The 27054-nt window shown below is 35.6% G+C and overlaps 1 protein-coding gene across 1 annotated transcript in view; it reads left to right on the top strand.

Annotated features, from left to right (window-relative positions):
- Nucleotides 1-668: 668 nt before the first annotated feature.
- The window catches only part of LOC132563990 (uncharacterized), a 162087-nt gene continuing 135701 nt past the window's right edge, over nt 669-27054 (top strand). Inside the window, exons 1-10 of the mRNA XM_060228745.1 lie at nt 669-798; nt 17195-17314; nt 17748-17968; nt 18602-18752; nt 22661-22887; nt 23641-23742; nt 24199-24370; nt 25135-25340; nt 25817-25899; nt 26005-26068. Coding sequence (XP_060084728.1) covers nt 669-798; nt 17195-17314; nt 17748-17968; nt 18602-18752; nt 22661-22887; nt 23641-23742; nt 24199-24370; nt 25135-25340; nt 25817-25899; nt 26005-26068 — 1476 coding nt within the window. The remainder of the gene's footprint in view (nt 799-17194; nt 17315-17747; nt 17969-18601; nt 18753-22660; nt 22888-23640; nt 23743-24198; nt 24371-25134; nt 25341-25816; nt 25900-26004; nt 26069-27054) is intronic.

The following is a 27054-nucleotide window of genomic DNA, read 5'->3' as shown; positions in this document are numbered from 1 at the left end:
ACTCCTAGTTCTAAGCTATATTTTTTTCTAGTTTACTAACTGATGCATGCCAAGACAGTATACACCGACCTATATTTCGGCCGCTAAAACTGTTGCGATATAAGATACGCGGTGTAAAATTACGTTATAAATAAAAATAATTTCGGTAGTGATTGTACGAACACTTTGCGGTTACGGTGTAACAAAAATACGACATGTGACGACAGAGTCAGAGAAGTTTGTCATAGAGGTGAATAAGAGTTATCTTCTTAAAACTGTAAAAAAATATACGGAATTGTCGGTTATTTTCGCGGAGACGATAATTTTGTCATTTCGTAGTACATTAACATGATCGCGAAAATATAATCCATGAAATAAAGAGATACGTTTGTATTTGACGTCCATTTAAATCCAGATTTTTTTTATTCGCTGAAATAAAATCATAAAAAAAAATCTTGTTGGAAAATTTCGACCCGTGAAACAACTAACAATACAATATATATTCATTTTGTGAAATTTGAAAGAGTAGCTTATGATCTAATGTGTGAATTTACCGTTGTCTGGCTCGGTCGGTAGAGTGGTAGCCAACGTAACATGAATTTCATATTTTCCGCGTTTCGGAGAATAGCGGAAAATAATTGTCCTATAGGTACGGTATTCGGATATCTTCGTGAGAGTTGTATGGTCCAATGGGAGTGCGACGCGTTGTCCGCACGTGCAAGTTAAGAAAGCGTGTAAGGGTAGGGGAGGTATCGGGCATTCTAGCCGTGGACACCCACAAGTACAAGATCCAAGGTGCTGCTGTGGTGGTGTCATCTGGTAAGCCACCGTATTGCTCTCGCACAAGACGGCATGCGGTGGTCTTCACGTATGTTGTTCAGTGATTTAATCATCAGATTTTTAAAATGATACCCCGCCTAAAAATGACCCCAATTGTTCATTGGACCATAAACCCAGGAAACAAACAAATGTAATGGTGCGACTGTACGAAAGTCAGTTATATAAACAGCCAATGAACAACCAACGACAAAACAATATTGCAAGTTAAGTGCACAAATTGAGACCGCCTGACCAAAAAACAACATGAAAATTGAAAATGATAGGTGTTAAAATTAGATTATTTTCAACTGGCATTCATAGGAATATGGATGCCATCTCGATAAACTAACATCCATATTCCTATGACTACCAAATGCTTTAATACACGCTCATGCGTGTCTATGTGTCTGACTAGCGTTTAACATTGCCATCGATTTCTATACATTAGCCGAACATCTTTGTGACACAGTTAGCTTACTATAGACCCTTTCTGGTGGCCATACATACACAATTTTTAAAGGTGATGAATGAGGGGTTCCCGGCCCATGTCCTACCAACGAGGTACAAAGGGGGACACGGTGCATGAAATAACAGACATACATCATAAAGAAGAAAAAAGATATAGATCTTCAAGTACCAGTATGTACATATCATATGACAAACGGGACAAGCAGGCAAAGGAAAGCGACCGGCCGATTCTTTTCAAGAGGATCGTTTTCTTGTGTGCGTCCACATTCGAAAAAGACAAATTCAAGTCTTCAAAAAACCAATTCGATAAAAATCAATTTAAAATCTGTTAAAGATAATGAAGTCTTTGACCTACTGCGACACATAGCTCGCTTTGTAAGCATATCTGTATATCACATTATCGGATATTGTAACTCTTTAACAAATTCAGTGTAAATAATTCATCATATTCAGTATTTTTTTTCTAATTATTAATTAATCACATTATGACAACAAAATTTAGAGTTAAATCAGAATTGGAGGAACGAAATCCAATATGATATAAGCTGCCAAACCGGTTTTCCCGGTACCATTGTAGTCCTGCTAGTCTGATGCCGAATGACATTTAGCGATTCACTTTGTTTGAACTTGATATAAAAGGCGGAACCCTGTACATATTTTAATACCACAAGGTCAATTCAATACTGGGCAGAAACGACTATAGACGTTCTACCTGTAATATCAAAAGTCCACAAATTTCTGCCCATGGTATAGAAACTCATGCAATACTCTAGCTGTGCAATCATAATAATGTATATTGAATACTTGTGGTAGCTACCCTGATATCACGATAGTCTCTCTCTCTCTCGCGCTCTCTCTCTATCTCTTCAGTGTAGAATTGAGCTGTGTAATGAAATTTTGTGAGTTATATTGTGTATTCTTAAATAGAACCTTAGCAGCGCGCAGTCAATGGTGACGAATTTTATATGAGGAAACACCCACAATTAACTTCAAATTAAGTAAAATCAAACAAAACATCTCTGATAAACATGTACTTAATTCTTTTCTGTCGTTAGTTATTTAAATCGTAACAACATGGCGGCACAGACAGTGGAACGTAACACAGTTGTACAAAACTTTAAAAAACATCATTTTCAAAACTTAAAATTCATAAGATATGTCGAATAATTTTGATTAATGGACGATTTCCGGGAGTCTCGCAAAAGCAAATTATAATGTAAAATCATATATTTTCGAGGAGCTCAATTTTCGTAGATTTAAAAAAAAACCGCGCTATTTCGTGGACATTTGGTTTCGTAAATAAATACAGCTTAACAAATGTCCTTAATTAATTATATTCGCTCGTGGATTAAGAGTACCCACGTAATCGACGAAAATAAAATAACAATTTCATACTAATCTCATTGAAATTTAGTGCAAATGCAAGAATGATATTTCGATGGTTGAAATCTTCGTGGTCTTAGCAAAAGCAAAAATTAAGCAAGGAAGTCATTAGGAGTACACTACGACAACATCAATGAATATGAATGGGCACTAAGTTCAGATCCACTAAATAAAAAGACTGGTACTTTCAGAAAATCTCACCGTGTGTGCTTTGTATCAACCTGCAAACAGTCAGCCTTTTTTAGTCGAAATCAGTATAATGTGTAATAATAGCTCAAATTCTATTAGGTTAATAGATTTCAAAAGTAAGTATTTCTTAAGAAACACATTCTAAATATCTCAAGTACGACCGGACATGAAAATACAAGAGTGAATGTCAACTACAGCACTTTGTTTCGGAACAAGAAGATCACACACTTTTCTGAATCATTTAACATTAAAAGTGTCAACCAATTGCAGTAAGGTATTTTTTTAATCAAACAATATAGAAAATTTACCGCATATTCAGGGTACGCTCTATATATAACTGGTTACCGATATAACACTACTCTGTCTTTAAAGTCCCATAGGTTAGCAGGCAAATTGTATGTACCCAAGGTACTCGTTATTTGGATTTTCTGAGTGCTGTATATGTAAAAAAAATAAGGATCCGAGTGTTTCCAGCGTCCAGTCCGGTGTCCAGTAAACCTGGACACTATCATGGGTGGGACTGACCCTTATTCTGTGTTATTTCTATTGATTTTCGGGATTTACCTGTCAGATTTTGCATCTTCCACGGGTAAGTGAGATTGACAAGACAAATTAACACATTAAATCTGTTTTGCATTCGAAATTAATTATACATATATGCTTTTATCATAATATATGTGCAATGAATGCATGACGTTTAAATGTGGATTTGTGCAAGTGATACTTATGGTTATCAAAATAAATACAATTTGTAACAGAATCAATAGCTGTATACAACCAAAAGAACAGTACTACATATATAGCGGAAATGAAAGCACGTGATACTGTTTATCAATTAAAAGTTAATTAATTCCTACACCTGCAATTACCGTGCCACTTTGATGTTTGATTTTGTGTACTAGTCATCTCGTTTACATTTCAAACTGGCGCGATCTGATTAAGATGTGTGTGTGAAAGAAGATACACAGGCCGGCATAATTGTGTCTACAGTTAAGGCGTTATTAAAGCTACAGACTAATAATAAACCCAATCTAATGGTAAAATCAAAATACCGAAATATACACAAGGAAGCTATATATAGGGATTAAGAAAACGTAGATCAGTATATATATATATAGGTGATCAGTATATAGTGATCAGTATATGTAGGTGGTCAGTATATATAAGTGGTCAGTATTATAGGTGATCAGTATATAGTGATCAGTATATATAGGCGGTCAGTATATATAAGTGGTCAGTATATATAGGTGATCAGTATATATAGGTGGTCAGTATATATAGGTGGTCAGTATATAGTGATCAGTATATATAGGTGATCAGTATATATAGGTGATCAGTATATAGTGATCAGTATATATAGGTGATCAGTATATATAGGTGATCAGTATATATAGGTAATCAGAAGGTGATCAGTATATATAGGTGGTCAGAAGGTGATCAGTATTATAGGTGATCAGTATATATAGGTGATCAGTATATATAGGTGGTCAGTATATATAGGTGATCAGTATATATAGGTGGTCAGAAGGTGATAAGTATATATAGGTGGTCAGTATATATAAGTGGTCGGGAGGTGATCAGTATATATAGGTGGTCAGTATATAGTGATCAGTATATATAGGTGGTCAGAAGGTGATCAGTATATATAGGTAATCAGTATATATAAGTGGTCAGAAGGTGATCGGTATATATAGGTGGTCGGTATATATAGGTGATCAGTATATAGAGGTGGTCAGAAGGTGATCAGTATATATAGGTGGTCAGTATATATAGGTGGTCAGTATATATAGATGGTCAGTATATAGAGGTAATCAGTATATATAGGTGGTCAGTATATATAAGTGATCAGTATATATAGGTGATCAGTATATATAGGTGGTCACTATATAGTGATAAGTATATACAGGTGATCAGTATATAGTGATCAGTATATATAGGTGATCAGTATATATAGGTGGTCAGTATATATAGGTGATCAGTTTATATAGGTGGTCAGTATATGTAGGTGGTCAGTATATAGAGGTGGTCAGAAGGTGATCAGTATATATAGGTGATCGGTATCTAGAGGTGATCAGTATATATAGGTGATCAGTATATAGTGATCAGTATATATAGGTGGTCAGTATATATAGGTGGTCAGTATATATAGGTGATCAGTATATAGTGATCAGTATATATAGGTGATCAGTATATAGTGATCAGTATATATAGGTGATCAGTATATATAGGTGATCAGTATATAGTGATCAGTATATATAGGTGATCAGTATATAGTGATCAGTATATATAGGTGATCAGTATATATAGGTGATCAGTATATATAGGTGGTCAGTATATATAGGTGATCAGTATATAGTGATCAGTATATATAGGTGGTCAGAAGGTGATCAGTATATATAGGTGGTCAGTATATATAGGTGGTCAGAAGGTGATCGGTATATATAGGTGGTCGGTATATAAAGGTGGTCAGTAGGTGATCAGTATATATAGGTGGTCAGTATATATAGGTGATCAGTATATAGAGGTGGTCAGTATATATAGATGGTCAGTATATATAGGTTATCAGTATATATAGGTGGTCAGAAGGTGATCAGTATATATAGATGGTCAGTATATATAGGTGAACAGTATATAGAGGTGATCAGTATATATAGGTGATCAGTATATATAAGTGATCAGTATATATAGGTGATCAGTATATATAGGTGGTCAGTATATAGTGATAAGTATATACAGGTGATCAGTATATATAGGTGATCAGTATATATAGGTGGTAAGTATATATAGGTGATCAGTATATATAGGTGATCAGTATATAGAGGTAATCAGTATATATAGGTGGTCAGTATATATAGGTGGTCAGGTGGTCAGTATATATAGGTGGTCAGTATATACAGGTGGTCAGTATATACTGGTGATCAGTATATATAGGTGATCAGTATATAGTGATCAGTATATATAGGTGATCAGTATATAGAGGTAATCAGTATATATAGGTGGTCAGTATATACTGGTGATCAGTATATAGTGGTCAGTATATACTAGTGATCAGTATATATAGGTGATCAGTATATAGTGATCAGTATATATAGGTGATCAGTATATATAGGTGGTCAGTATATAGAGGTGATCAGTATATATAGGTGGTCAGTATATATAGGTGATCAGTATATATAGGTGGTCAGTATATATAGGTGATCAGTATATAGAGGTAATCAGTATATATAGGTGATCAGTATATATAGGTGATCAGTATATATAGGTGGTCAGTATATATAGGTGGTCAGAAGGTGATCAGTATATATAGGTGGTCAGTATATATAGGTGGTCAGTATATAGTGATCAGTATATGTAGGTGACCAGTATATATAGGTGATCAGTATATAGAGGTAATCAGTATATATAGGTGGTCAGTATATATAGGTGATCAGTATATATAGGTGGTCAGTATATACAGGTGATCAGTATATATAGGTAGTCAGTATATATAGGTGGTCAAGATATATAGATGATCGCTATGTACATATATATAATGTGAACTTGATCAATGATGTTATATATGGAGCCTTTCAAAAACTCTTGTCTTTCACAGCACCTAAATTATATTTTTATGGATACATGCAGTGTCTTACTCGTAACAATACAACGTAACTGTGTCGTTATTTGTTGAAGTTCAAACTGATTTTTTTACCGTAATTATGATCCTATAAAATACCTGTAAAGATTACTTGATGAATACCATGAAACTTGCCGCAGGTCTTGGACCTTTGAAGATTTGAGAAAGAATACTTACCCAAAATATACTTAAAGAGATGACTCAGGTTTGAAACCACTTTGCAGAATTTAGCATTTTTTTTTTTGCATGGCCTCTTTGTGGGAATTGTAGAGTAACCATGCAATATTTAAGAATTAAGAATCGTAATTTCGACTAACTGACTCAAAATTTTGGATTACTAACTCGAAATTTCGGGTTAATGTCTCAAAATTTCGGATTACTAACTCAAAATTGCGAGTTACCATATCGAAATTTCGAGTTAAAATAAAATACAACGTGGCTGGAATACGCTTCCGTATAATAACGAGTGTCAAGTGTTTTCTTTTTCTCTTTTTCTTTTTCTTTTTTTTTTACATGCAACGTTTTAAGGATGTTATATCATGTTGCAGGTGTTTTGCGTGGAGAAGTAAGGTTTTACGTCACTAGATTTAAACTCAGCAATTTGTAGAATATCGAATTCCTGTCAGTGATACATGTTCTAGAAGGATTATAAAGTAAATCTGAAGTGCGTTAAAATCTACTCTCTAAGCTTTATGGACTGGGGGCACAAAGGAAACCTCAACGCGATCTGAAAAGTTTAAAACACTGTAAACATTCTTTACAAAGGAGGCGTTGAATTTGATATTAATATTTCTTTTTCGAATATCTGAAATAAGTGTGTTGTGATACGATAGTCTGACCCAATGAAAAAAGACCCAAATCCTGAAATATCTGTATTTAACTTGACGTCCAGTTTTAAATGGATGGAATTAGGTCAATGCTTGCTTTCAACTAAAGAGATCAGTTAAGAAAAATACAGAACAAAAAAAAAGTAGATATTTTTTCGTTACCCAACACTTGATTTCAGATTACGAAAATGCAGATTGTATCTTTTAAAAAATACTTAAAAAAGAATTGTTTCTTAAATGGAAAATTGGAGAAGAAAACGAACTAAAATGGATTATGTAACACCTTGAAGAATGGGAATGAGAACACTAATTTCCGGGATTGTGAAAGATACCACTGGTCACGCGAGATATCAATTACTTCTGTCTGTCTGTCGAATGTAATATATAATAATGTATATTCTACATTGGCAGATGTCGGTTTAAACTTTCTTCATGTCTCGCTATATAGAAGTGTTTTACTTGTATGATCTCACGCTTAACGAGATCTGCTTTCATTGAAATGTTGAAATTTGTTGCCTTTTAAAAAGTAAGATATCAAAATTCATAGCAAATATATGTTGGCCTATGAACATTTTTTTCGTCTGTTTTAATTTATTGAAATTAAAACCATTGTTTATAGTGGAGATTTATGTCCGTTCCTGAAATGGTACGTCATGTCAATACTTCTTGATTCTGTAAGTTCTACTTGTCCGAGAAATAAGAGTGTAAACTTTTTAACACCAAATTTAGTCTCTATTGGTGATATTATGAATTGTTATGTTACCTATCCTCAATATACCAAATCAGATGTATCTAAACAAATGTATCTCAACAATCGAAACCGTCATTTAAAGTTCTATGACGTTCGTGATGACGTGTATGGTTGCCATACTGCCAAACACTCCCGTCGAATACATAGTCAGACCTTATCCTTGTAAGTCTAGATGACGGTGTCAGATTTTTTTTAAATTCCGTGTATACGTTATTTATCATTATCAAACATTCAGCTCGAGTTCTATGCACTTTTACCGTTGCCCAAGTGTTTAGCTCAATTTATTTGAACTCTTAATCATATTCAATGTTTATAATGTACACAGAAATATTTTAGAGAAATGTCCATGATGTTTACATAATTCATCATTAATGCAGACACTTTGTAAAAAGGTGTGTCTCGGCAAACATAAGTTAAGACCTAAAATGACCTTGATCTTGCAACGGACGATCGGAGTACAACTGCACACCCTTAACAAATTTAAGTGGCCAACTAATGTAATATGGAGCTCGGATTCTCGTATTTTTGTTCTTAATTTGCATATATAAAAACATGCAACCAAATGTGTTCTAGTATGCTAACTATCTTGAGTAATCTTCCACGATTATATTTGTCATTTCATCATTTGGTAATTCTCAATTTGAATCAATGAAGCGCTATCTTTTAAGTTATTGCTGTGATTTTATACAAAATTTTCTCCTTTATTTTCATCATCTCGGTTTTAGTTAAAAGGTACGATCTTTTAAATTTAGAATTAGCTACAATCTATTAACATCGATTCTTTAAGGTAGCATACATCCTTAACTAGATCAACATCACCGCTGTAAGCCAGCATTCATCCTTAACTAGACCAATAATGCCTCTATAAGCTAGCATACATCCTTAACATAATCGACAATGCCACTATAAGCTAGCATACATCCTTAACTTAATCAACAACGCCACTATAAACTAGCATACATCCTTAACATAATCGACAATGCCACTATAAGCTAGCATACTTCCTTAACTTAATCAACAACGCCACTATAAACTAGCATGCATCCTTAACATAATCAGCAATGCCACTGTAAGCTAGCATACATCCTTAACTTAATCAACAACGCCCCTTTAATCTAGCATACACCTTAACTTAAATAACAAAGCCAACGTAATCTAGCAAACACCCTTAACTCAATCAACAACACCGGTGTAAGCTAACATACATCCTTAACTCAAACGAAGACACGCGCTCATGGAGCGTAAGTACATTGTAACTCCAGCAATTACAGGGATAAGTGGGGAACTTGATATAGTTTCTAAAAACAAAAAACTGCAGTTGTTTGGTATAAATGTCTGACTAGGAAGGGCTGAATCACGCGCACTGTCGTAAATTTTCAAAACGGATGGCATATTTGATTAACTACAGATAGAAATAAGACAAGGTATGCATTGTTCATTATGTAACAGTGCTGTAAGTAAAGATACATATTTATGTATAAATCGTTAATTTCATTTGATATAAATCAGTAGGGAAATGTATTATAACACACCCAATTCGCTAAAATGGCCATATGCTATTAGATTAGATAACTAGCTCGTGTCTATGATAAATGTGCATGTATCGTAAATGGAATTTATAACGAAGGTTATTATGACGTTCATCTATTGGTGATCCATGAGGCGACTAATGTGTAGGCTTGTTTTTGTAGATATGATGTAACATCTCATGAAGATATTTGTACATTTGTAAGACGTCTCTTGACATTTCGATGAATGAGTAAGTTTTATATCCAATGTCTCTATGGACGCTGATAACACATTGTCTAAGGCAACATACTTTACCCTTACTGCTTTGGGTGGCATGCGACAGGTCTCCAGCATGATGTTCGGTGAGGTAGCCATTCGTTACCACAATGATATTCTGACTTAAAACAAACGTGCAATATATGACTGTTTATGTCTTACATGCATTAAAGAATTTGCAAGCTTGTTCGGAAGATATCACATGTATTACTTATCATTATTCAGGGAATTGAAGATCTAATGAGTATTAACAGCAAGATCTGAATAGCGGAAAAATGATACAAATAAATAGATAAATACATAAATAAATAAACAAACTTAGTTAAAGATACATTGGTAACAATTTACTACCATTCGCTGATATTGTAAGTTTGTGGTTTAAAAAAACAAGATCGTAGACTGTTAATTTTGTACTCTTAAGATTAAATCTGTCATGGAACGCCATCTTTTGTAAAAAGGTTACCAGCGTCAACTACAAAATTTAAAAGGGAGTGAATTATCGTACTGGTATATTGGAGCCGTCAAGGTCTATCGTTTTTGTTTATTACGTAAGCAACAAAACAAAAAATGGCCTTGTCACCAAGCGGCGCCCCAATCAACGGAATCTACATACGATAAAAAACAATACGTGTATAATATTTGTTTTCTCTCCGTGAAATTTGAGCCACACGGTGACTGAGAAGCATTTATACGCAGGGTAGTGCATACTTACAAATTCACAGTCTGGAAGAATTCTTTATTCTGGTCATCTTGAAAAAGATTGTATCTATACACTGGATGACACAAACTCGAATCGTTATCTTGACAAACTGTATGTTTATACCCTCCCCATCCTCCCCCCTACTTACTTCAGTGGCGAAGGCCCGACAGGGGATTTGAGATCGAAGCCAACCAAAACCTGGAAAGGAATTAGAATAATATGGCAAATGATCTGCTTCTTTTTTGTAATAACGTGTATGTAGCAGCATATTTGCGTCAAGGCTTCTTCTTCTCGTTCAAACTGGAAAAGGTAGATATAGGGTAGACATTACATCAATTCTGACGTCAAAACAGTTCAGTTTTCTAACATATGTGCCTGAAAAATCAATCAATGTCTTGAACAAAGTCTTAAGTTCGTTTCCATGTGAGCACCCCCAAGAGGAGGAGGGTGGGGGTGTGGTGGAGGCTAAGGGGTAGGGTAGGGGGACTCGAACATAAGACTTATCAAAACATCAATCTCCATGTCAACCCTATCATCCATAAAATCAATAATAACGACTAGACAACGACAACAGAAATGTTGATTTGTTTTAGACATGATAAACAACTTAAGCTGTCATAATTATCTGTGCTATACAAATGATGAAAATACCCCGCGATATCAGGTAACGCCTGTTACAGAAATAGGTGGAGTTCTTACATAAAATTTATTGTATCAGTCATGCAAAATCATTAAAAAGGCTTTGACATCTCACACAAAAGATGGCGTTCTTAAGGTACTTCAGAATGTCGCGCCAAATGATGAATGAATTATTGAAAAGAATCGTTATGCAGTTGGTCGTCATTCATAACCTGTCTTACCGTGCGAATGGCCTTGTGTGGTTATGTTCAAGAGAGAGCCATTTCTCGGTTTTAATCTGACGTGACTTCGATATCATACGGGAACGATGAAATCTAACTTCTAAAAGGGAAGTAAGACATAAGGATGTACTCCCATGAGAAATAAAAAATAAATGGTATCAAACTATTTCCGGGTGATGATGTTTTGTCTGATCTAAGAAAGTAGATTAAAATTTCAAATATCAATGTGTTGCTGTACTACTCTTTTACCGATACAGGCGTCAGAATATGTGTAACGGGAAAAAGTCAGTTTTCACATACAGTTCTTATTTTGTCTTTCGATCACTTTGGATTTTCCTCAGCCGATTTCTATACTTCAAAAGACCTTAACATCACTTACGAGTCCTAATTTAGGCCCTTAGCATCACTGACGAGTCCTAATTTAGGCCCTTAGCATTAGTGGCGAGTTCTAATTTAGGCCCTAAGCATCACAAACGAGTCCTAATTTAGGCCGTTAGCATCATGGCGAGTCCTAATTTAGGCCCTTAGCATCACTGACGAGTCCTTATTTAGGCCCTAAGCATCAAAGGCGAGTCCTAATTTAGGCCCTTAGCATCAATGATGAGTCCTAATTTAGGCCCTTAGCATCAATGGCGAGTCCTAATTTAGGCCCTTAACATCACTGACGAGTCCTAATTTAGGCCCTTAACATCACTGACGAGTCCTAATTTAAGCCCTTAGCATCACTGACGAGTCCTAATTTAGGCCCTTAACATCACTGACAAGCCCTAGTTTAGGCCCTTAGCATCAATGGCGAGTCCTAATTTAGGCCTTTAACATCACTGACGAGTCCTAATTTAGGCCTTTAGCATAAATGGCGTGTCCTAATTTAGGCCCTTAGCATCAATGATGAGTCCTAATTTAGGCCCTTAGCATCAATGGCGAGTCCTAATTTAGGCCCTTAACATCGCTGACGAGTCCTAATTCAGGCCCTTAGCATCAATGATGAGTCCTAATTTAGGCCCTAAGCATCAATGGCGAGTCCTAATTTAGGCCCTTAACATCACTGACGATCCCTAATTTAGGCCCTTAGCATCAATGGCGAGTCCTAATTTAGGCCCTTAACATCACTGACGAGTCCTAATTTAGGCCCTTAGCATCAATGGCGAGTCCTAATTTAGGCCCTTAACATCACTGACGAGTCCTAATTTAGGCCATTAGCATCACTGACGAGTCCTAATTTAGGCCCTAAGCATCACTGACGAGTCCTAATTTAGGCCATTAACATCTCTTACAAGTCCTTGAGGTACGAGACAACTGTCTGTATTTGTTATTAGACTTTACTATATATAATTCTATGTTTAAATTAAAATGTGTTATGCACTTGTGTTTCTTTTGTACAGTTTCCTAAATATCAAAGGAAAATATACGTAATACAGTAAAAAAAAAGGACATTCCCATTATCATCATTGGTGTTTGCTTAAATATGATAAAGATTCGTATATATCTCATCTCGTGCAGTGATCTGATCATTTAAATGAAGTAGACCATGGCTTGAACAGCATGCGTCAATCGGTAGCGCATTCACACAATTATTTTGTATTCTGATTCCAGATTGTGAGCGCCCTACAGCCTTTTATAGCCTCTCAATAGTTACCAGTTAAAGTGACATTGTCCTGGTATTTTTATGGTAGTTGATTTTGGACATTTCGTTCCAACGGGGTCTTTAGTCGCATCGTCGCATAGATAAGGTACATGTGTCGCAATGTCGCATCGGCGAAATGGCCGAAATCAGCCACCATGAATTTTGTAAATTAAAGTATCACACCCATCCTTGTCGGAAAATCCGATCATTTCTCACCTCTGTCAAGTGGACAGGTAATATCCAGAGCGAACTTTGGGTTGTATTTCAGAGTACAGTTACACCAAAACAATTATTTGTATATTTTTTTAAGATATGTAAGTTTTATTTATTATTCGTTTTTGTTTTGTTTCGCTGTATTTGTTGTTTTTTATTTTGTTTTTGTTTTTTTGTTGTTGTTTTTTTTAGAAATATTAGTGTACTTGTAAATATTCGCTTCATAATTTCTTTACATGATCACTTTTATATCTATGTAACGTACCGCTTGACCTCCGACTTCCGAGTCATGACGGAATTTGCCGAGATACTGACTGTCGTCAACTATATTTTTGTTGATGCAGATTTATTTTATTTTAGAAATTTATCATCTTTCCTTTCATTTGACAGTATTTGCCATTCCGAATTTCAAAAATAAGATAAGACATTCTGAAGAACCCGCTATTATGATATTATGCACTTGATATCTAGGGTGGAGGATACCTTATGTAGATTAAAATAACAGTCGGTGAATATCCAAGCCAGGAAGCTCAGAAAAGGAACAGTTTATGCAGAAGTGCTGGAATCCTCGCGCAAGACACTTTACCAAAATTGCTTTGATGACTTGCGACGAGCCTCTCGTATATCATTCAGTGAGGCACACAAAAGGACATATAACCAAAGACATGTCAGGCGCGGATACATACAGCATTTAATGTTAGAGGAGGGAGGGGCAGATTTTTAAACTTGTTAAAATAACCCCGTTTGTATTGTGTCAGACCCGTACAGATTTCCAACATTTTTTTTGGTTTTTTTATAACTTTTTATGTGATCATCTTCATACATCTGATAATCATTTTAGCTTCAAGTTAAACAGGTAGAACGGTGGGTCATTCCTCCTAATAAAAGGTGTAATAGTAAAGTCAGCAATAAAATGAAAACTAAGGAACAATAATGGTTCATCACGATAAGTTATGATTCTCTCAATAAAATCAGTCAATGGTAATGTTGATTTAAAGAAATTCACTTTTCAACTTAAGATTATTTTTTAATGAATACTAATAGAAACGTCATCAGTTTGTATGTGATTTAAAGTGCCCCCACCCCCACCGATCTGCCTATGCATGAGGTGTCAAAGCATGCAATGAGGGCGTGGGCTTGAAAAAATATGACGTTCGGCGGTGATTGTATTTTCTTAAATGTCTCTTGAATATCAGAAATACATTTACGTCTGAAGAGTCATCATCAATAATCAGTGGTTAGCGTGAAAGTCATTTTAAGAACTGAATAAAGTCTGAGTTCGTGTCGAGAGAAATATTGGGTCAATTTAGCCCACCTACATTCCTCGTTCAATTATACTGGTGTTTCTGTATGCCTTGTATTTATATGTTAATATCACTACGTCAATACACGGAATGTATTTATCATGAAGTCGTGTCGTCTTGAATACAGAGGCCACACCTCGCTGCACATGTTAATTTCCTTTTTGTATGGCTGGTTTCAAGAACTTGATCATTTTTGTGCGTTCCGTTTGTTAGGTTTTGTCTGGTATGTTGTGTGATGAGACACAAAACAAGAAATTCTAAATTCGTTTGTGATGATGGTTATTATTCTTCAAGGCGTTTGTTTTAAATTTGTAACTTACAATATGAGTTTGGAGAGTGATGACAATTAAAGCTCCAATATACGTAAAAATCACTATAAGAAAACAAACTTTATCTTATTTTCCACGTAATATATGTAACAAAACATACTTTCCTTTAATTAAAGAAAATAAAACTGACTGTTTTCAATTTAAATAAAAATTGAAAAAATCGGAAAATAAACAATGTGGGACCCACAATAATTCATACATTACCGCTCGTAGCGATGACATTGCGCATGCGCATATTCCGTGTGTGTAAACATGGCAGACACAGTACAGACGTTCACCAGTCGCTTCCTTTTTTTCCAATCATACATCAGGCCAATTTTGAATTCTTACGTTATAATTGTGCGTCGTATCGTTTCTAACCTAATTATTCCTTCTAATAATTTCCCAAAAACTAAATGTTTATCACAGGAATACCTCAAGTCTTCGACAATACTTCGCAAACAATGTTTGTAAACAAAAACTTACCGTAGACATATCTGCATGTGCTTCCTCTATAAGTAGAAACCTCAACTCTCGCGAGATCAGGTCATGAACTTTCCGACGTGGTTCGGCAACAATCGTAATTTCGATGGCGGCGTGTTTAAAATGGAGGTGTGTTTACAAATAGCGAGTTTCAACTGCTCATATGTCAATACCTTATGCACAAAATCATGGTAACTATTGTTTGAATAACTTAATTTTAACTACATCTTAGAGAATATCTCAATAATTGTGTGTGATTCTACACTGAATTTTTGGTAAATGTTACGTATATTGGGGCTTTAAGTCCGTATATATCGGTATTTTAAAATATGTATGAAATACATAGATTGAAGTCAAACTTTGTATAATACATAAGTCCAGTGAAATGGCAGAGTTCTAATCACACTCGGTAATCTGTAGTGTTGTCCCTTTGCTGGTTGTAAATCCAACTGCCAGAAAGGTCGCCAAAACGTATAAATAAAACGGAGCTGACCATTGTCCATACTGACATGTAGACAGGTAAATAACAGAGATAATGACACAAAAGAGGCATTACCCTAGGTAAAAAAAACCTTTAAATATATTTCCGGTATAAAGAAATACATACACTAAACCATTAACAGTAGATGACGTCATTGCCTCGGTATATAATTTGAGAACTAAACATTGATCAGGGGAGAGCTCGAATGTCACCCTGAAAATGTATGCTTTGAAAACGATGGCAATTGATATGTTACACATCAAAGCAATGCTAACAGATATAGAAACGGATAGAGGTAAATTAACGATCAAGTACAAAGGTATGAAAAATATTGAATAGTTCTTCATGATATATCGCCTCGTCATCAGTCACTCAGGGACTTGGCACGTATCCCCAACCCACGGTCCATACATATCATTTATCATCTTATCATTATTATTTATTTTTTGTGCGTATCTACGTTTCGCGAATTTAACGGCCATTTCAAAATTGCAAAATTCTTCTCTTTATGGTAAACACACGAGTAATAACATCTATAGAGTTAACATATCTCCCTACACCTGAACACTTCCTTGTCATGAATACTTCTATAATAAACAAATACTAGCCGGTATGTAAATCTCTTATCTAGATTAACTGGTCAGTTAGATATTTATTTGTGTGTGTGTGTGTGTGTGTGTGTGTGTTTGTGTGTGTGTGTGTGTGTGTGTGTGTGTGTGTGTGTGTGTGTGTGTGTGTGTGTGTGTGTGTGTGTGTGTGTGTGTGTGTGTGTGTGTGTGAGGGTGTGTGTGTGTGAGGGTGTGTATGTGTGTGTGTTAGCTATACATGTATTCATTCTATGTCCATTCTGAATTATTCAAATTCTGCAAAAGAGCATTTAAAATTTCTGAAAAGGGCGACACGTGATGATCTTCACGGCAAAATTGCAAAGCGCAAAAATATCTCTATATACGGTATATATAGACAATGTCATTCTCGTTGTTGTTCTTTACACTCGCTGATTTCCAAAGACAATCAGCGATTACTGGAAGACATTGTGATTGTCATTTGACTGCAAGGAGCGATAACTCTGGATTGTAATCAGAACAAAAAGGGGCCAGTTGCAACAAATGCAACCGGTATTCCTTCGTTTTGCAGTTAAAATTGGCACCTAAGGTCAAATGTTTGAAAAACTCCGAGTATTCTGTTGATTTCTAACAAACATATAAATGTTGATTGCGGGCGGCCTTGAAACAAGGTCAGATAAATTGAAACAACTAAGCATTTGTTTTTTATGAAGGGGAAAGGGACGTAATGGCGACATCAACACGTTCTGTGTCGATTAAAAATGGACGAAAAAACAGACTTTTGATAAAACGATAAAAAATTTGAGAATTTTATATGAAAAAAACTTTCATTTTCCAGACCTGAACTGTAACTCTGCAGCAGGCCTCGGGAATGGCGCCATTCTTCGTGATCAACTATCTGCATCATCAGTTAGAAATGACCTTGACATTGAAAACGCCAGATTTGATTGTTGTCAAGGTAAGTCCCTGTGAACCGGATGTAAATAAAGAAGAGTAGTTGTTAACGTCAAGTCGGTTCATAATTATATGTCAATAAAAAGTGTTTTAATTAAAACATTTCGCTAATTCCAAACCACTGTGGAAGTTTTGAATTCTTTTCAGTCATATGAATACAGATGCAGCGTATAAACTTACATGGAAGAAAAAATCCGTGTGTCTGAATTAGCAATTACGATGAACAAACAATGATTTCTCCATTCATTTGTTCATCTGGTGAAGGAGAGGGGTAGGAGGATTGTGTATCATAGGTGATAAGACATCATCCTTAAGCATTAAAAAATCAGCTGTTCCCTTGTGTTGTTTACATTACCCACAAAATTTTTTTTTGCTCGTTTGGTGCATTCAACTAGTAGACAATATGCAACTTCCGACCTCTTCTATGTTGATTGCAGATGCAGCATTTGGCGCGTGGTGCCCGGCTACGGCCCAGGATGGAGAGTGGTTCGAGGTGACCTTTGATCGGCCGTATAACCTGTCCGGCTTTACCATCCAGACCCCATTTACAAACTTCACGTCACAGGAATCGTTTTTATCGATATTTTCCCTACAGCTGGAGTTGGCATCATCTCCCCCCGGGAGCCTCACCGACTACAATGTAACCGGTGACGCTCCAGTAAGTACATATGTATCTTGTTCCCGGTAAAGTCGACAATCCATTTATCATTGTCTACGTCCTGTCTTGGTAATTTAAGTACGAAAACAAAATAATCGCTGGTAAGATTAGGAACAGGGATGATGAAGCATAACTGTATGGCATGAGAGCGTGAAAGCTGAAAATGAAACGAATCCTTCTGTTGACAATGCTATACGAATGACATAAATGGCGTGCTGTTATGTTGCCCTATGTCAAGTCACCTGAAAACTTTGGTTACACATGAATATAAAAAAAATCAATCTTGCAATCGGTTTAGGTAATCTTAAACATTAATTTTGTTAAAAATCTGAAGAACTTTGTGCAATGCATCGTGTGTACACGTATATATACATAATTGGTCACACATACGTAACTGTGAAAGCTTGTTGAACAGCACAATAAGAGACGAACGCACTAATGCATTTTGGAGTAATACATTTTGGTGTGTTATCTAGCACTTTGCAAATCAAAGTGAAAGAAATTACCTATTCAATACACATAATTGACCAGCCCAAGTTATGAGAGGCATACATATAGCAAATGATATTTGTTTTTTTATGCATTTCACTATATTTTGTATGTAAAACTGTTACTCTAATGTGTTTCAAACAGGAGACGTTTTTAACAAATTTCCCTGATGCGGACGTGAAATCGTTTCCACTGTTGGAAGAAGTTGCTGTCAGACGGGTCAGAATTGTTGTCCTCAACTACACTGGGGAGCCGTGCTTTAGACTCGAACTTTTTGGGTGCAATATAACTGATGGTAATATATATCTTGTATGCTTTGTCAATCATGATGAATTCTGAAGCTAAACCATTTTCCTTTTTAAACTTTTACCAATACTTGTTATCAAATATCATGTTTTATATTCGATAACACCCATACAGAGATGCATGGGTATGCAGATAATCTGTTGATTATACTGGGGTAGCAAAGAAAATTTAAAGATGAACTATCGGTATTGGAAACACGCACGAACTCCCTCACAGTAGGGCCGATAGACTGTTTCAATAGGTATCATATGAAATTCATACCATATACAGCAGTTAAGCGACCTTGAGATAGCCTGCAAAATAAAAATATTTCTGCTGGGTATTTTCACTTCCTTAACTCCGAGCACAAGGTTTTCCCGTAATGTAACACGGTATTCATTTTCTTTCCCTTTTTAAGATGTCAGTTAATGAATTTTTATCATATTTTCTGCAGATTAGTTCGGGATTCATTTTAAATCGTAGAGATCGGGTTTTTAATTTATCGTAATGGAACATAGAATTCATATTTTCCTGTGACGGGCAATGTTTTTATGCTATGGGAGTGATGAATATTTGTCACATTTATCTGTGAATCCGAGTGACGGTATTCTACGATTTCTCATCATTACGGTACTGGTCCCTCCGCCAACTTCGAAAGTGCGACAACCCAATCACGCCTAGCTGATGCCTGCTGGGAAAATATGACGATGTCCGGCATCAGATTCAGCAGCTGGAAGGCGAAACAAACGGCAAACTTATCCCACGAATAGCAATAATGTCGGTTCTTTACACGGGCAAAAACAATTTTGATGCATGCCATGAGATGACATACAAGCAGTCGACACGGTCACGTCTAGTTATGTTTTCCCCACAGGCAGACACAAAACCCAAACAAAAATGGCGGCAGATTTATCGGTATTAGGCTAGTCAAGTACTTTGTCAATTTTTCGTCTTTAACTTATCTTAGGTCTCGTAGATTTGAACATAACTTGTCGAGATAGCATTCATTACCGAGGCGATGGCGAAAGTTAACCAAAGCAGGGGCGTATGATATTAAGGGATGAGAAACTAGGCCCAGTAGAGACTTTTTGTGTTTGTGCACGCCATGTTGGTATCTAACTTGTCTAAGAGACATGTGTCCCATTCACTTAGAACTAAACTGACCAGAACCATTTTTAGCTACTGAAAAGTGAATTTCCTTTTCGTAACAAAAATAATTCCAATATATAAAGTGACTTGTTACAAAACTGATAGGAGTCCATCAAACTGGTAGAAGTCAATCGGAAAATACTCCGCTTGTTTATGTTTTCTATAAGATCATTATATCAGAGACATATATAACACATGTGATGTATACGTCTCTGATTATATTGTGGTCTGAAAAGGTGTTTAGTGTACATGGTGGTATTTCAGTAAGGTTAAACAGGCATTTGTTTTAATAATAACAAAATTTGATAGAAATTATTTGTCACAAAAGTTCGCACAATCAATTTGAAAATTGTCAGGCTTTCTTTCATTGTTTGTGTATGAAAAAATTAATTTTGTTCTTTCCGGGAAAATTGGTTTATAAGCACAGCAAGTCTAGATAACATATATGTATAGCAAGACCTAACCTTGTGTAAGAGTGCCCCTGAATTTTATGACCACATGTATGCAGCAGCAATATTACAATCTTAGGAAGTCACATAAAATTCCATGCGATCTGTGTTGATAATGATGTCTATGATTTGATTCTTTTTGGGTTTAGATATAACGGCCTTGCAATTTTCAAAGAAGTACAATCAAAGTCAAGATTTCCTTTAAAAAGCACAAAAATTTATTTGTTTAAATGAGAGTGTTTGTCTACTTAACTTCTATAAATTTTGCCAACATGTTACAGGAAACATGATATTTTTGTCTGGCCTACGTCACAAGTACAACCATTTACTGTAATGAAAATATTCACAGATGTAAATAAATTTCACTTTCCTTTTCAAGCTAGAAATCTCTTTCATCAGTTAATGTACAAAATGTCTATCAGGGCAAAAATTAATGGGAATACGCTTTCTTCATTGATAAAGGTGTGTTGTGACAATATATTTGACAAAATGAAGATGACAATTTGTGCCTTTATCAAGAGATTTGATGTTTTTTCGATAATTTTGTAAAACTAGACTAAACTGGCAAATTTGTTGTGTCAATTTATGTTAAATTGAAGTATGGTTAACTTTTAAGTAAATAATACAGAACAGAGACTGGTCGCTATAGATAAGCTATCTTTAAGGATCAACATATCCATCTTGTTTAAGGGTTATGATAGCTCATTTGTTAAGAGTGTTGGCCTATAACCCTCAGGTGAAGATACGAGATGCATGGTTAGACTCTCTCTACCTGTGGAGACTTGTGTTTCACAGGAAGCTAAGAAATGGACCGGTCTGTGCTGACATGGTTGTACTCACAAACAAGACACTTTACATAAAAATCATTCTGTTTAGAAAGGCAGCCACCAGATAATACAAGGAGACCACGCCTTAAATGATGCTGATTGTTGATGAAGTGATAAACCTGAAAAGCTTTTTTTTTTCAAGAATTTATTTTTTTGGTTGTATATTCCAGTCACAGTTTCCTGAATATTCTAAATAGCTTTAGACCAAACAAAGTTTTAAAGTTACTTCTGAAGTTTAAGTGTGGCATATATTAATAATTGCTTTGTGCATTCATGTGAAGTAACTTACAAATATCTTGTGAATTCTCCATCAAACCAAGCTGAGATATATACACTTTAGTCTGATAATATCAGTTTTGACATTTGACTTAAAACATTTTTTGATGATCGTCTGTTAAGATTAAAGTGCCAAAGGTATAGTGATAGTATATCCATACCTCACAGATTTAGGAATTAATTAAAAGTACAACATTTTTACAAACCTCATTGCATTACATATTATTGTTGCTACATTAAGCTTTACGTTTAATATAATTTGTCATTTAACTACAAGTTTAACAGAAGACCATTGCAACTTCACAATCAAAGGATTTTCTGTGTGGTATTAGATACCCTTGTGTTACAAAGAAATGTTGTTTTTATTGTTTCCTCTTCCTAAGCAATTCCTTAAATGATTTCTTGCCTCTCATTCTCATAATGTTTAGGCCAAAGAAAATAAAGAAAACTTTTTTCCACTTACCCTGGCTAATCCTGTAATTCTTAGCCTACATTGTGTATATTCCTTTGAGTAGGGCTGTGATGACATATTGTTTTGCATATCGTATCATCTTCTAGTTTATCGCAGTTGTTTTTGTTTACCAGTAACCTGATATGTTAAAAGTACTTTAATAATCAATAAATTTTTATCAAACTCCAAGAAAGGGCTAATATATCAATGGTTTTTGGGACTCGGACTTTATCTGTTGAACTCGCTTAAATTTAGGGAACCCACTTTATCTCTTAGTATTGGGACTCGGCCAAATTTTGGAATTTGAGTTCTGGGCTCCTCTTGAAAATCCTACTGAAATTACTGTATAGCAAATACATAGTCAACTGTGCAATCATACCTAGAAAGTACAGGATATTATGTAAAAAAATAATTTTGATAATTTTAACTATTGAAATGTAAGGCTTCACTTAAGAACATTATGTATTCAATCATTATGAAGTTGATCTTCTGAGGAAACATGTATCATGATGCATATTGAATCCTTAGCATTGTACAGCAATATGTATTGCATCATGAATTTAGCCTTACTTTGGACAATTTTCATGAAAGGATATTTTATAGTCAAGAATCCTCTATATTTATCCATATTAAAAAGCTTTAAAGAAAGTTTCTGACATATTAGAGGAAAAACATATTTTTTGGCCCCACATTTTGCTAGACAAACATCAGAACCAGCTAGTACAAGCTTTTACTCTAATAAATTTAATTGCTCTTACTTTTGTAGAGAATTTAGTGCCTGTTGGAATATCTGACCCCGAGTTGACCTTCAACTATGTGTCTATGGATGACCTTAGTCTGACCTGTTCACTAAAGGATGTGGCTACCAGAGGGATACAATACTGGTTGACATGGTGGAGGGAGGTAGAAGAATTAGAGGAAGAGCTTCTGACCACTGGTCAGTCTAATAACATCCTTCCTATCAAAGCCAGTGACCTTATTAATGACTTCAGGGTGAGTTTATCAGACATTTTCACAGACTTGAGCCTACGACTTTCGGATGGTGTATACTTGGATGATTAGGCCACTAGAAGGTGTTTTTATAGTGCCATACCACTGAAATGACAAGCTGAACAATACCCTATCTAATCACATTATACACCATAGTATCATGTACGAAATTGACCATTTATAAACTGTAAATATTACATGACCATTCTTCATAATTTATGACGGCAGAAGAATAAACAAACAAAAGTTAAGAAAAATCACTTTGCTTTTGGGAAAGCAAAACAAATTATAAATTTTTGTCTTCAAATAAGTTCTATAAGAACCAATTTTTGTCTTCAAACAAGTTCTATAAGAAACAAGTCAGTTTTGTGCAATAAAAAAGTTTGGGATTAGATGTCAAAACAAAATGTCAACTATTAACATCACGGTCGACAAGATGAGATCACAGATTGTCCTTTTGTTGCTGTGGTTATGTGCTTGTGCAAGACATTTTACACTTACTGCTGTGGATAATATGCAATGAGCCTCCTGTATAATGTTCAGTGAAGCAACTACCAGATGTGCTTAGTGGTTCCATCTCAAAGTGACTCCAGTGGCAATAAACAACTGCTTATTGAAATCTAAACATCAAGCAAAGAACAGCAAGTGTCATATTTTATAAACTTTGGTTTGTTTCTAGGACACAACCTATTACTCTTAATGTTTGGTAGATACTGATAAAAAAACAAATGTTACATACCTGGACTAATGTTACAGATCTACAAATATCGATGCAGCATAGAGCCCTGTTACAGTGGAACCTGTCAATCAGTCAGAGGAGTGCAGAAACTCAGCAATATTTTTCAGGCAGAGATCAAGGTAATATAATTATGTCTCCATTTTATTGAAAACCCTGTTTCTTGTTTTTGTTTATTCTAATATTTGACTTTGAGCCCTCCAAAATGATATACATTGTATCAACTAACTGGTACAAAAATAAACTTTCTGAGAAAAAGTTTGTTTTGTAAATTTTTCATTAGCTCAATGGCATATATCTTTATTAACCATTTCTATTCATTTGTGACTTGGCATTTTTTATCTCATTTTGGGAATGTGAAATGATCAGGGAAGGAGTGGACTAAGTATTTTGTGAATGTGAAATGTTATAATATGAATTAAATCCAAATGGGAATGGGGCCCATATTTGGTCTGACAGAGTTCCTGGAAAAAGGCCTGTCAATATGTTATATAACCTGTCAGTTGATAGTTTTATTTATAGCAATTTCCATGCATTAGGCATTTGGTTCTTATGAAAATATTTCACATTCTGAATAGAGGGTGAGCAGTGAAAGTCTGAGTGTGGTGGAGAACGGACCCCCTGCTGTCATTCAGATTCAATCAACTGTGCCACCAGCAGTGTTTTGTCAGGGTGTGAATTCAGACGCAAGCTGTCCACTTACAGTGAAAGCCAGGGTCGGATCTGTTGACGAAGTGACATGCTCGGGAGGTAATATAAACAATGTGATGATTTACTGTGGAGAAATGGATTTATTATGGAAAACATTTTGAAGTAATTTTTTAGGAAGAATGATAGGACCTTGTTAGGATCTTTAGTCTTATATTATTACCTTTAGCCTTATGTTAGGCCCTATAACATTATGTTAGAACCTTTAATCTTATATTAGGACCGATAACATTATGTTAGGACCTATAACCTGATGTTAGAACCTTTAAGCTTATGTTGGGACATATAACCTTATGTTGGGACATATAACCTTATATTAGGATACATAACCTTATGTTAGAACCTTTAGCCTTATATTAGGGCTGATAACATTAAGTCGGTACCTATAATCTTATGTTAGGACCTATAACCTTATATTAGGACCGATAACATTATGTTGGGACCTATAACCTTATGTTAGGGCCTGTAGCCTCACGTTAGGGCCTGTAGCCTTATATAACTTCCCATAATGTAATGTAATGGCCTAAAAAGCCTTATGTTAGGGCCTTTAGCCTTATGTTGAGACATATAACCTTATGTTAGGAAGTAGAACCATTTGTTAGGACCTCTAACCTTGTGATAGCATCTAGAGCTTTGTGTTAGAACCTTGAAAGTGGTGTTAGGACCTCTAACCCTGTGGTAGGATTTATAGCTTTTTGATAACTATAGATATGGATATACTAAACATTGTATCGTTATTTAAGAGGAACTTACCCTAATTCTCGTGATTTTCATTCATAATTCTTTTGAAAAAACCTTGTTTTTAGGTAAAGAATTGTCTCAAGTTGTGTTTCCTGAGTCAGCCAGCAGCCAAGAGTCCTGTATCGTCACGGTAACACAGGACAACTGGGAAATGGTACACAACATCCCAGTTCTTGCAAGTATGGATGGTGTTATAGATGGCACAAGACAAGTCACAGTGTCTCTAGACACAAGAGCCAACCAGAATCTCCTGCTAACCATTGGCTTTGATGTAAGGAAAATGAATGGTGAAATTTGTTGAAAAAATCACAAGCCAATTTTGCAAACATTTCTATTCATATATCAACATTTAGCTAACCTTTTAAAATAGAAAATGAATTGTCATATCTGGGAATTGCTGGATATTACCGATATCTGGAAATTACCAATATCTGAAAATTACTGATATCTGGAAATTACCGATGTCTGGTTTTTCTGATATCTTGGAATAACTGATTTCTGTAAAACATTGGTATTTTAAGAAACCACAAATATTTGGAAATTACCAATATCTGGAAATTACTGATATCTAGAAATCATTGATATGTTAAGAAATCATTGATGCCCATAATTTACTGATACTTCGAAATCAGGGATATGGAGGAATTATTGAATGCTAAGTGTTATCATGTATTTTGGTTGTCTGAGAACTATGTTGCAGACATATGAAACTCACAATGTACTTTCAAAGAACTTTCCCTATTGCAGGTGGAAGTTTCTGTGGCTGATGAGGATACTGCAGCAGTATGTAGCTCAACAAGTGGCCCTCATCTGCAGACATTTGACGGGGTGTAAGTGTTCTCAATTTCATCAATTTAAAAGATTTTCAATTTCATACTGAGCGTGAAATGATCAGTTATTTAAATCTTATTGATTGACAATTTATTTGTTGACAGAAACTATGACAACCAGAACGAAGGAGAATTTACTTTCTACAAACATGACACTCTTCCACTGGAGGTAAGTTTCCATTTTGGCCCTGGTTACAATCCCACTTGAGGTAATTAATCATTTAGGTCTCGGTAAACCATGGTTGTTGATATATTTGGTAACATTTGGTACCAGATCAACATGTTCTACCATCATTTACCGTAAATATTCGCGTATAGTGCGCACTCGCGTATAGTGCGCAGGTACTTTTTGGAGATCAGATTTAAAAAAAAAAAATCTACAGAAAAATTAATTGACTGGTCACTGCGACAAAACATTTGATGTGGTCTGATCCATTGATAATTAGGAAACCACAATGAGCGTGACCCTAACACCTGTAATTACCTTAAGTAAACAAATTTACCCAGGTGACCTAATAAGCATGAAAGGCTTGGCTGATTGTATAATTAACGGTTAATGACAGTTAACACGTTGAGTATGAGGAGACTGATGACACCCGGCTTGGGCTGAACGCGTACTATTGGTCAGAAAACGATGTTGTTTTAACTGTTTGAACATTTTCAATCCTACCTTGTCCCCATAAAAGCAGGTGGTTTGTTCAGTATAGGCATGATCTTTCATGGTATCTGTACCCACCGCGGTATCCGTAGGTATTTAATGATAGATTATTTACACCGACTTCGACATGGGGAAACTGCGAACGCCATTTGACTACGCCGAGAGACTGGAATTTCGTGCCGCCGGTCGCCACTTCGACATTCCAGAGTGAAATATCAAGGCACGGAAGAAAGAAAAGACCGTTTAAAGTCCCAACCACTGACCAGAAGGGCTGACATAGGTGCGACAGCGAAACACCCAGAGATGGAGAGAGAGAGAGCTGTTCAACTCTGTATGCGATCGCCGATATCCCGGCATCGCTGCCAGTACAACAGAACTGCGCGTGCGGGCCATGCAGATCAAGAGAGGTCATGGGGTCACCAACTTTGGGCATCGGTGGGATGGGCTGTCCGATTTATGAACAGAACGACAATCGCCTAAAAACTTTCGGATTCATT

This window comes from Ylistrum balloti, unplaced genomic scaffold, assembly GCF_031769215.1.
Source record: "Ylistrum balloti isolate Yb309-2 unplaced genomic scaffold, AGI_CSIRO_Ybal_v1 Utg369678, whole genome shotgun sequence".
NCBI lineage: Eukaryota > Metazoa > Mollusca > Bivalvia > Pectinida > Pectinidae > Ylistrum > Ylistrum balloti.
This window is presented reverse-complemented; position numbering and strand designations above follow the sequence as displayed.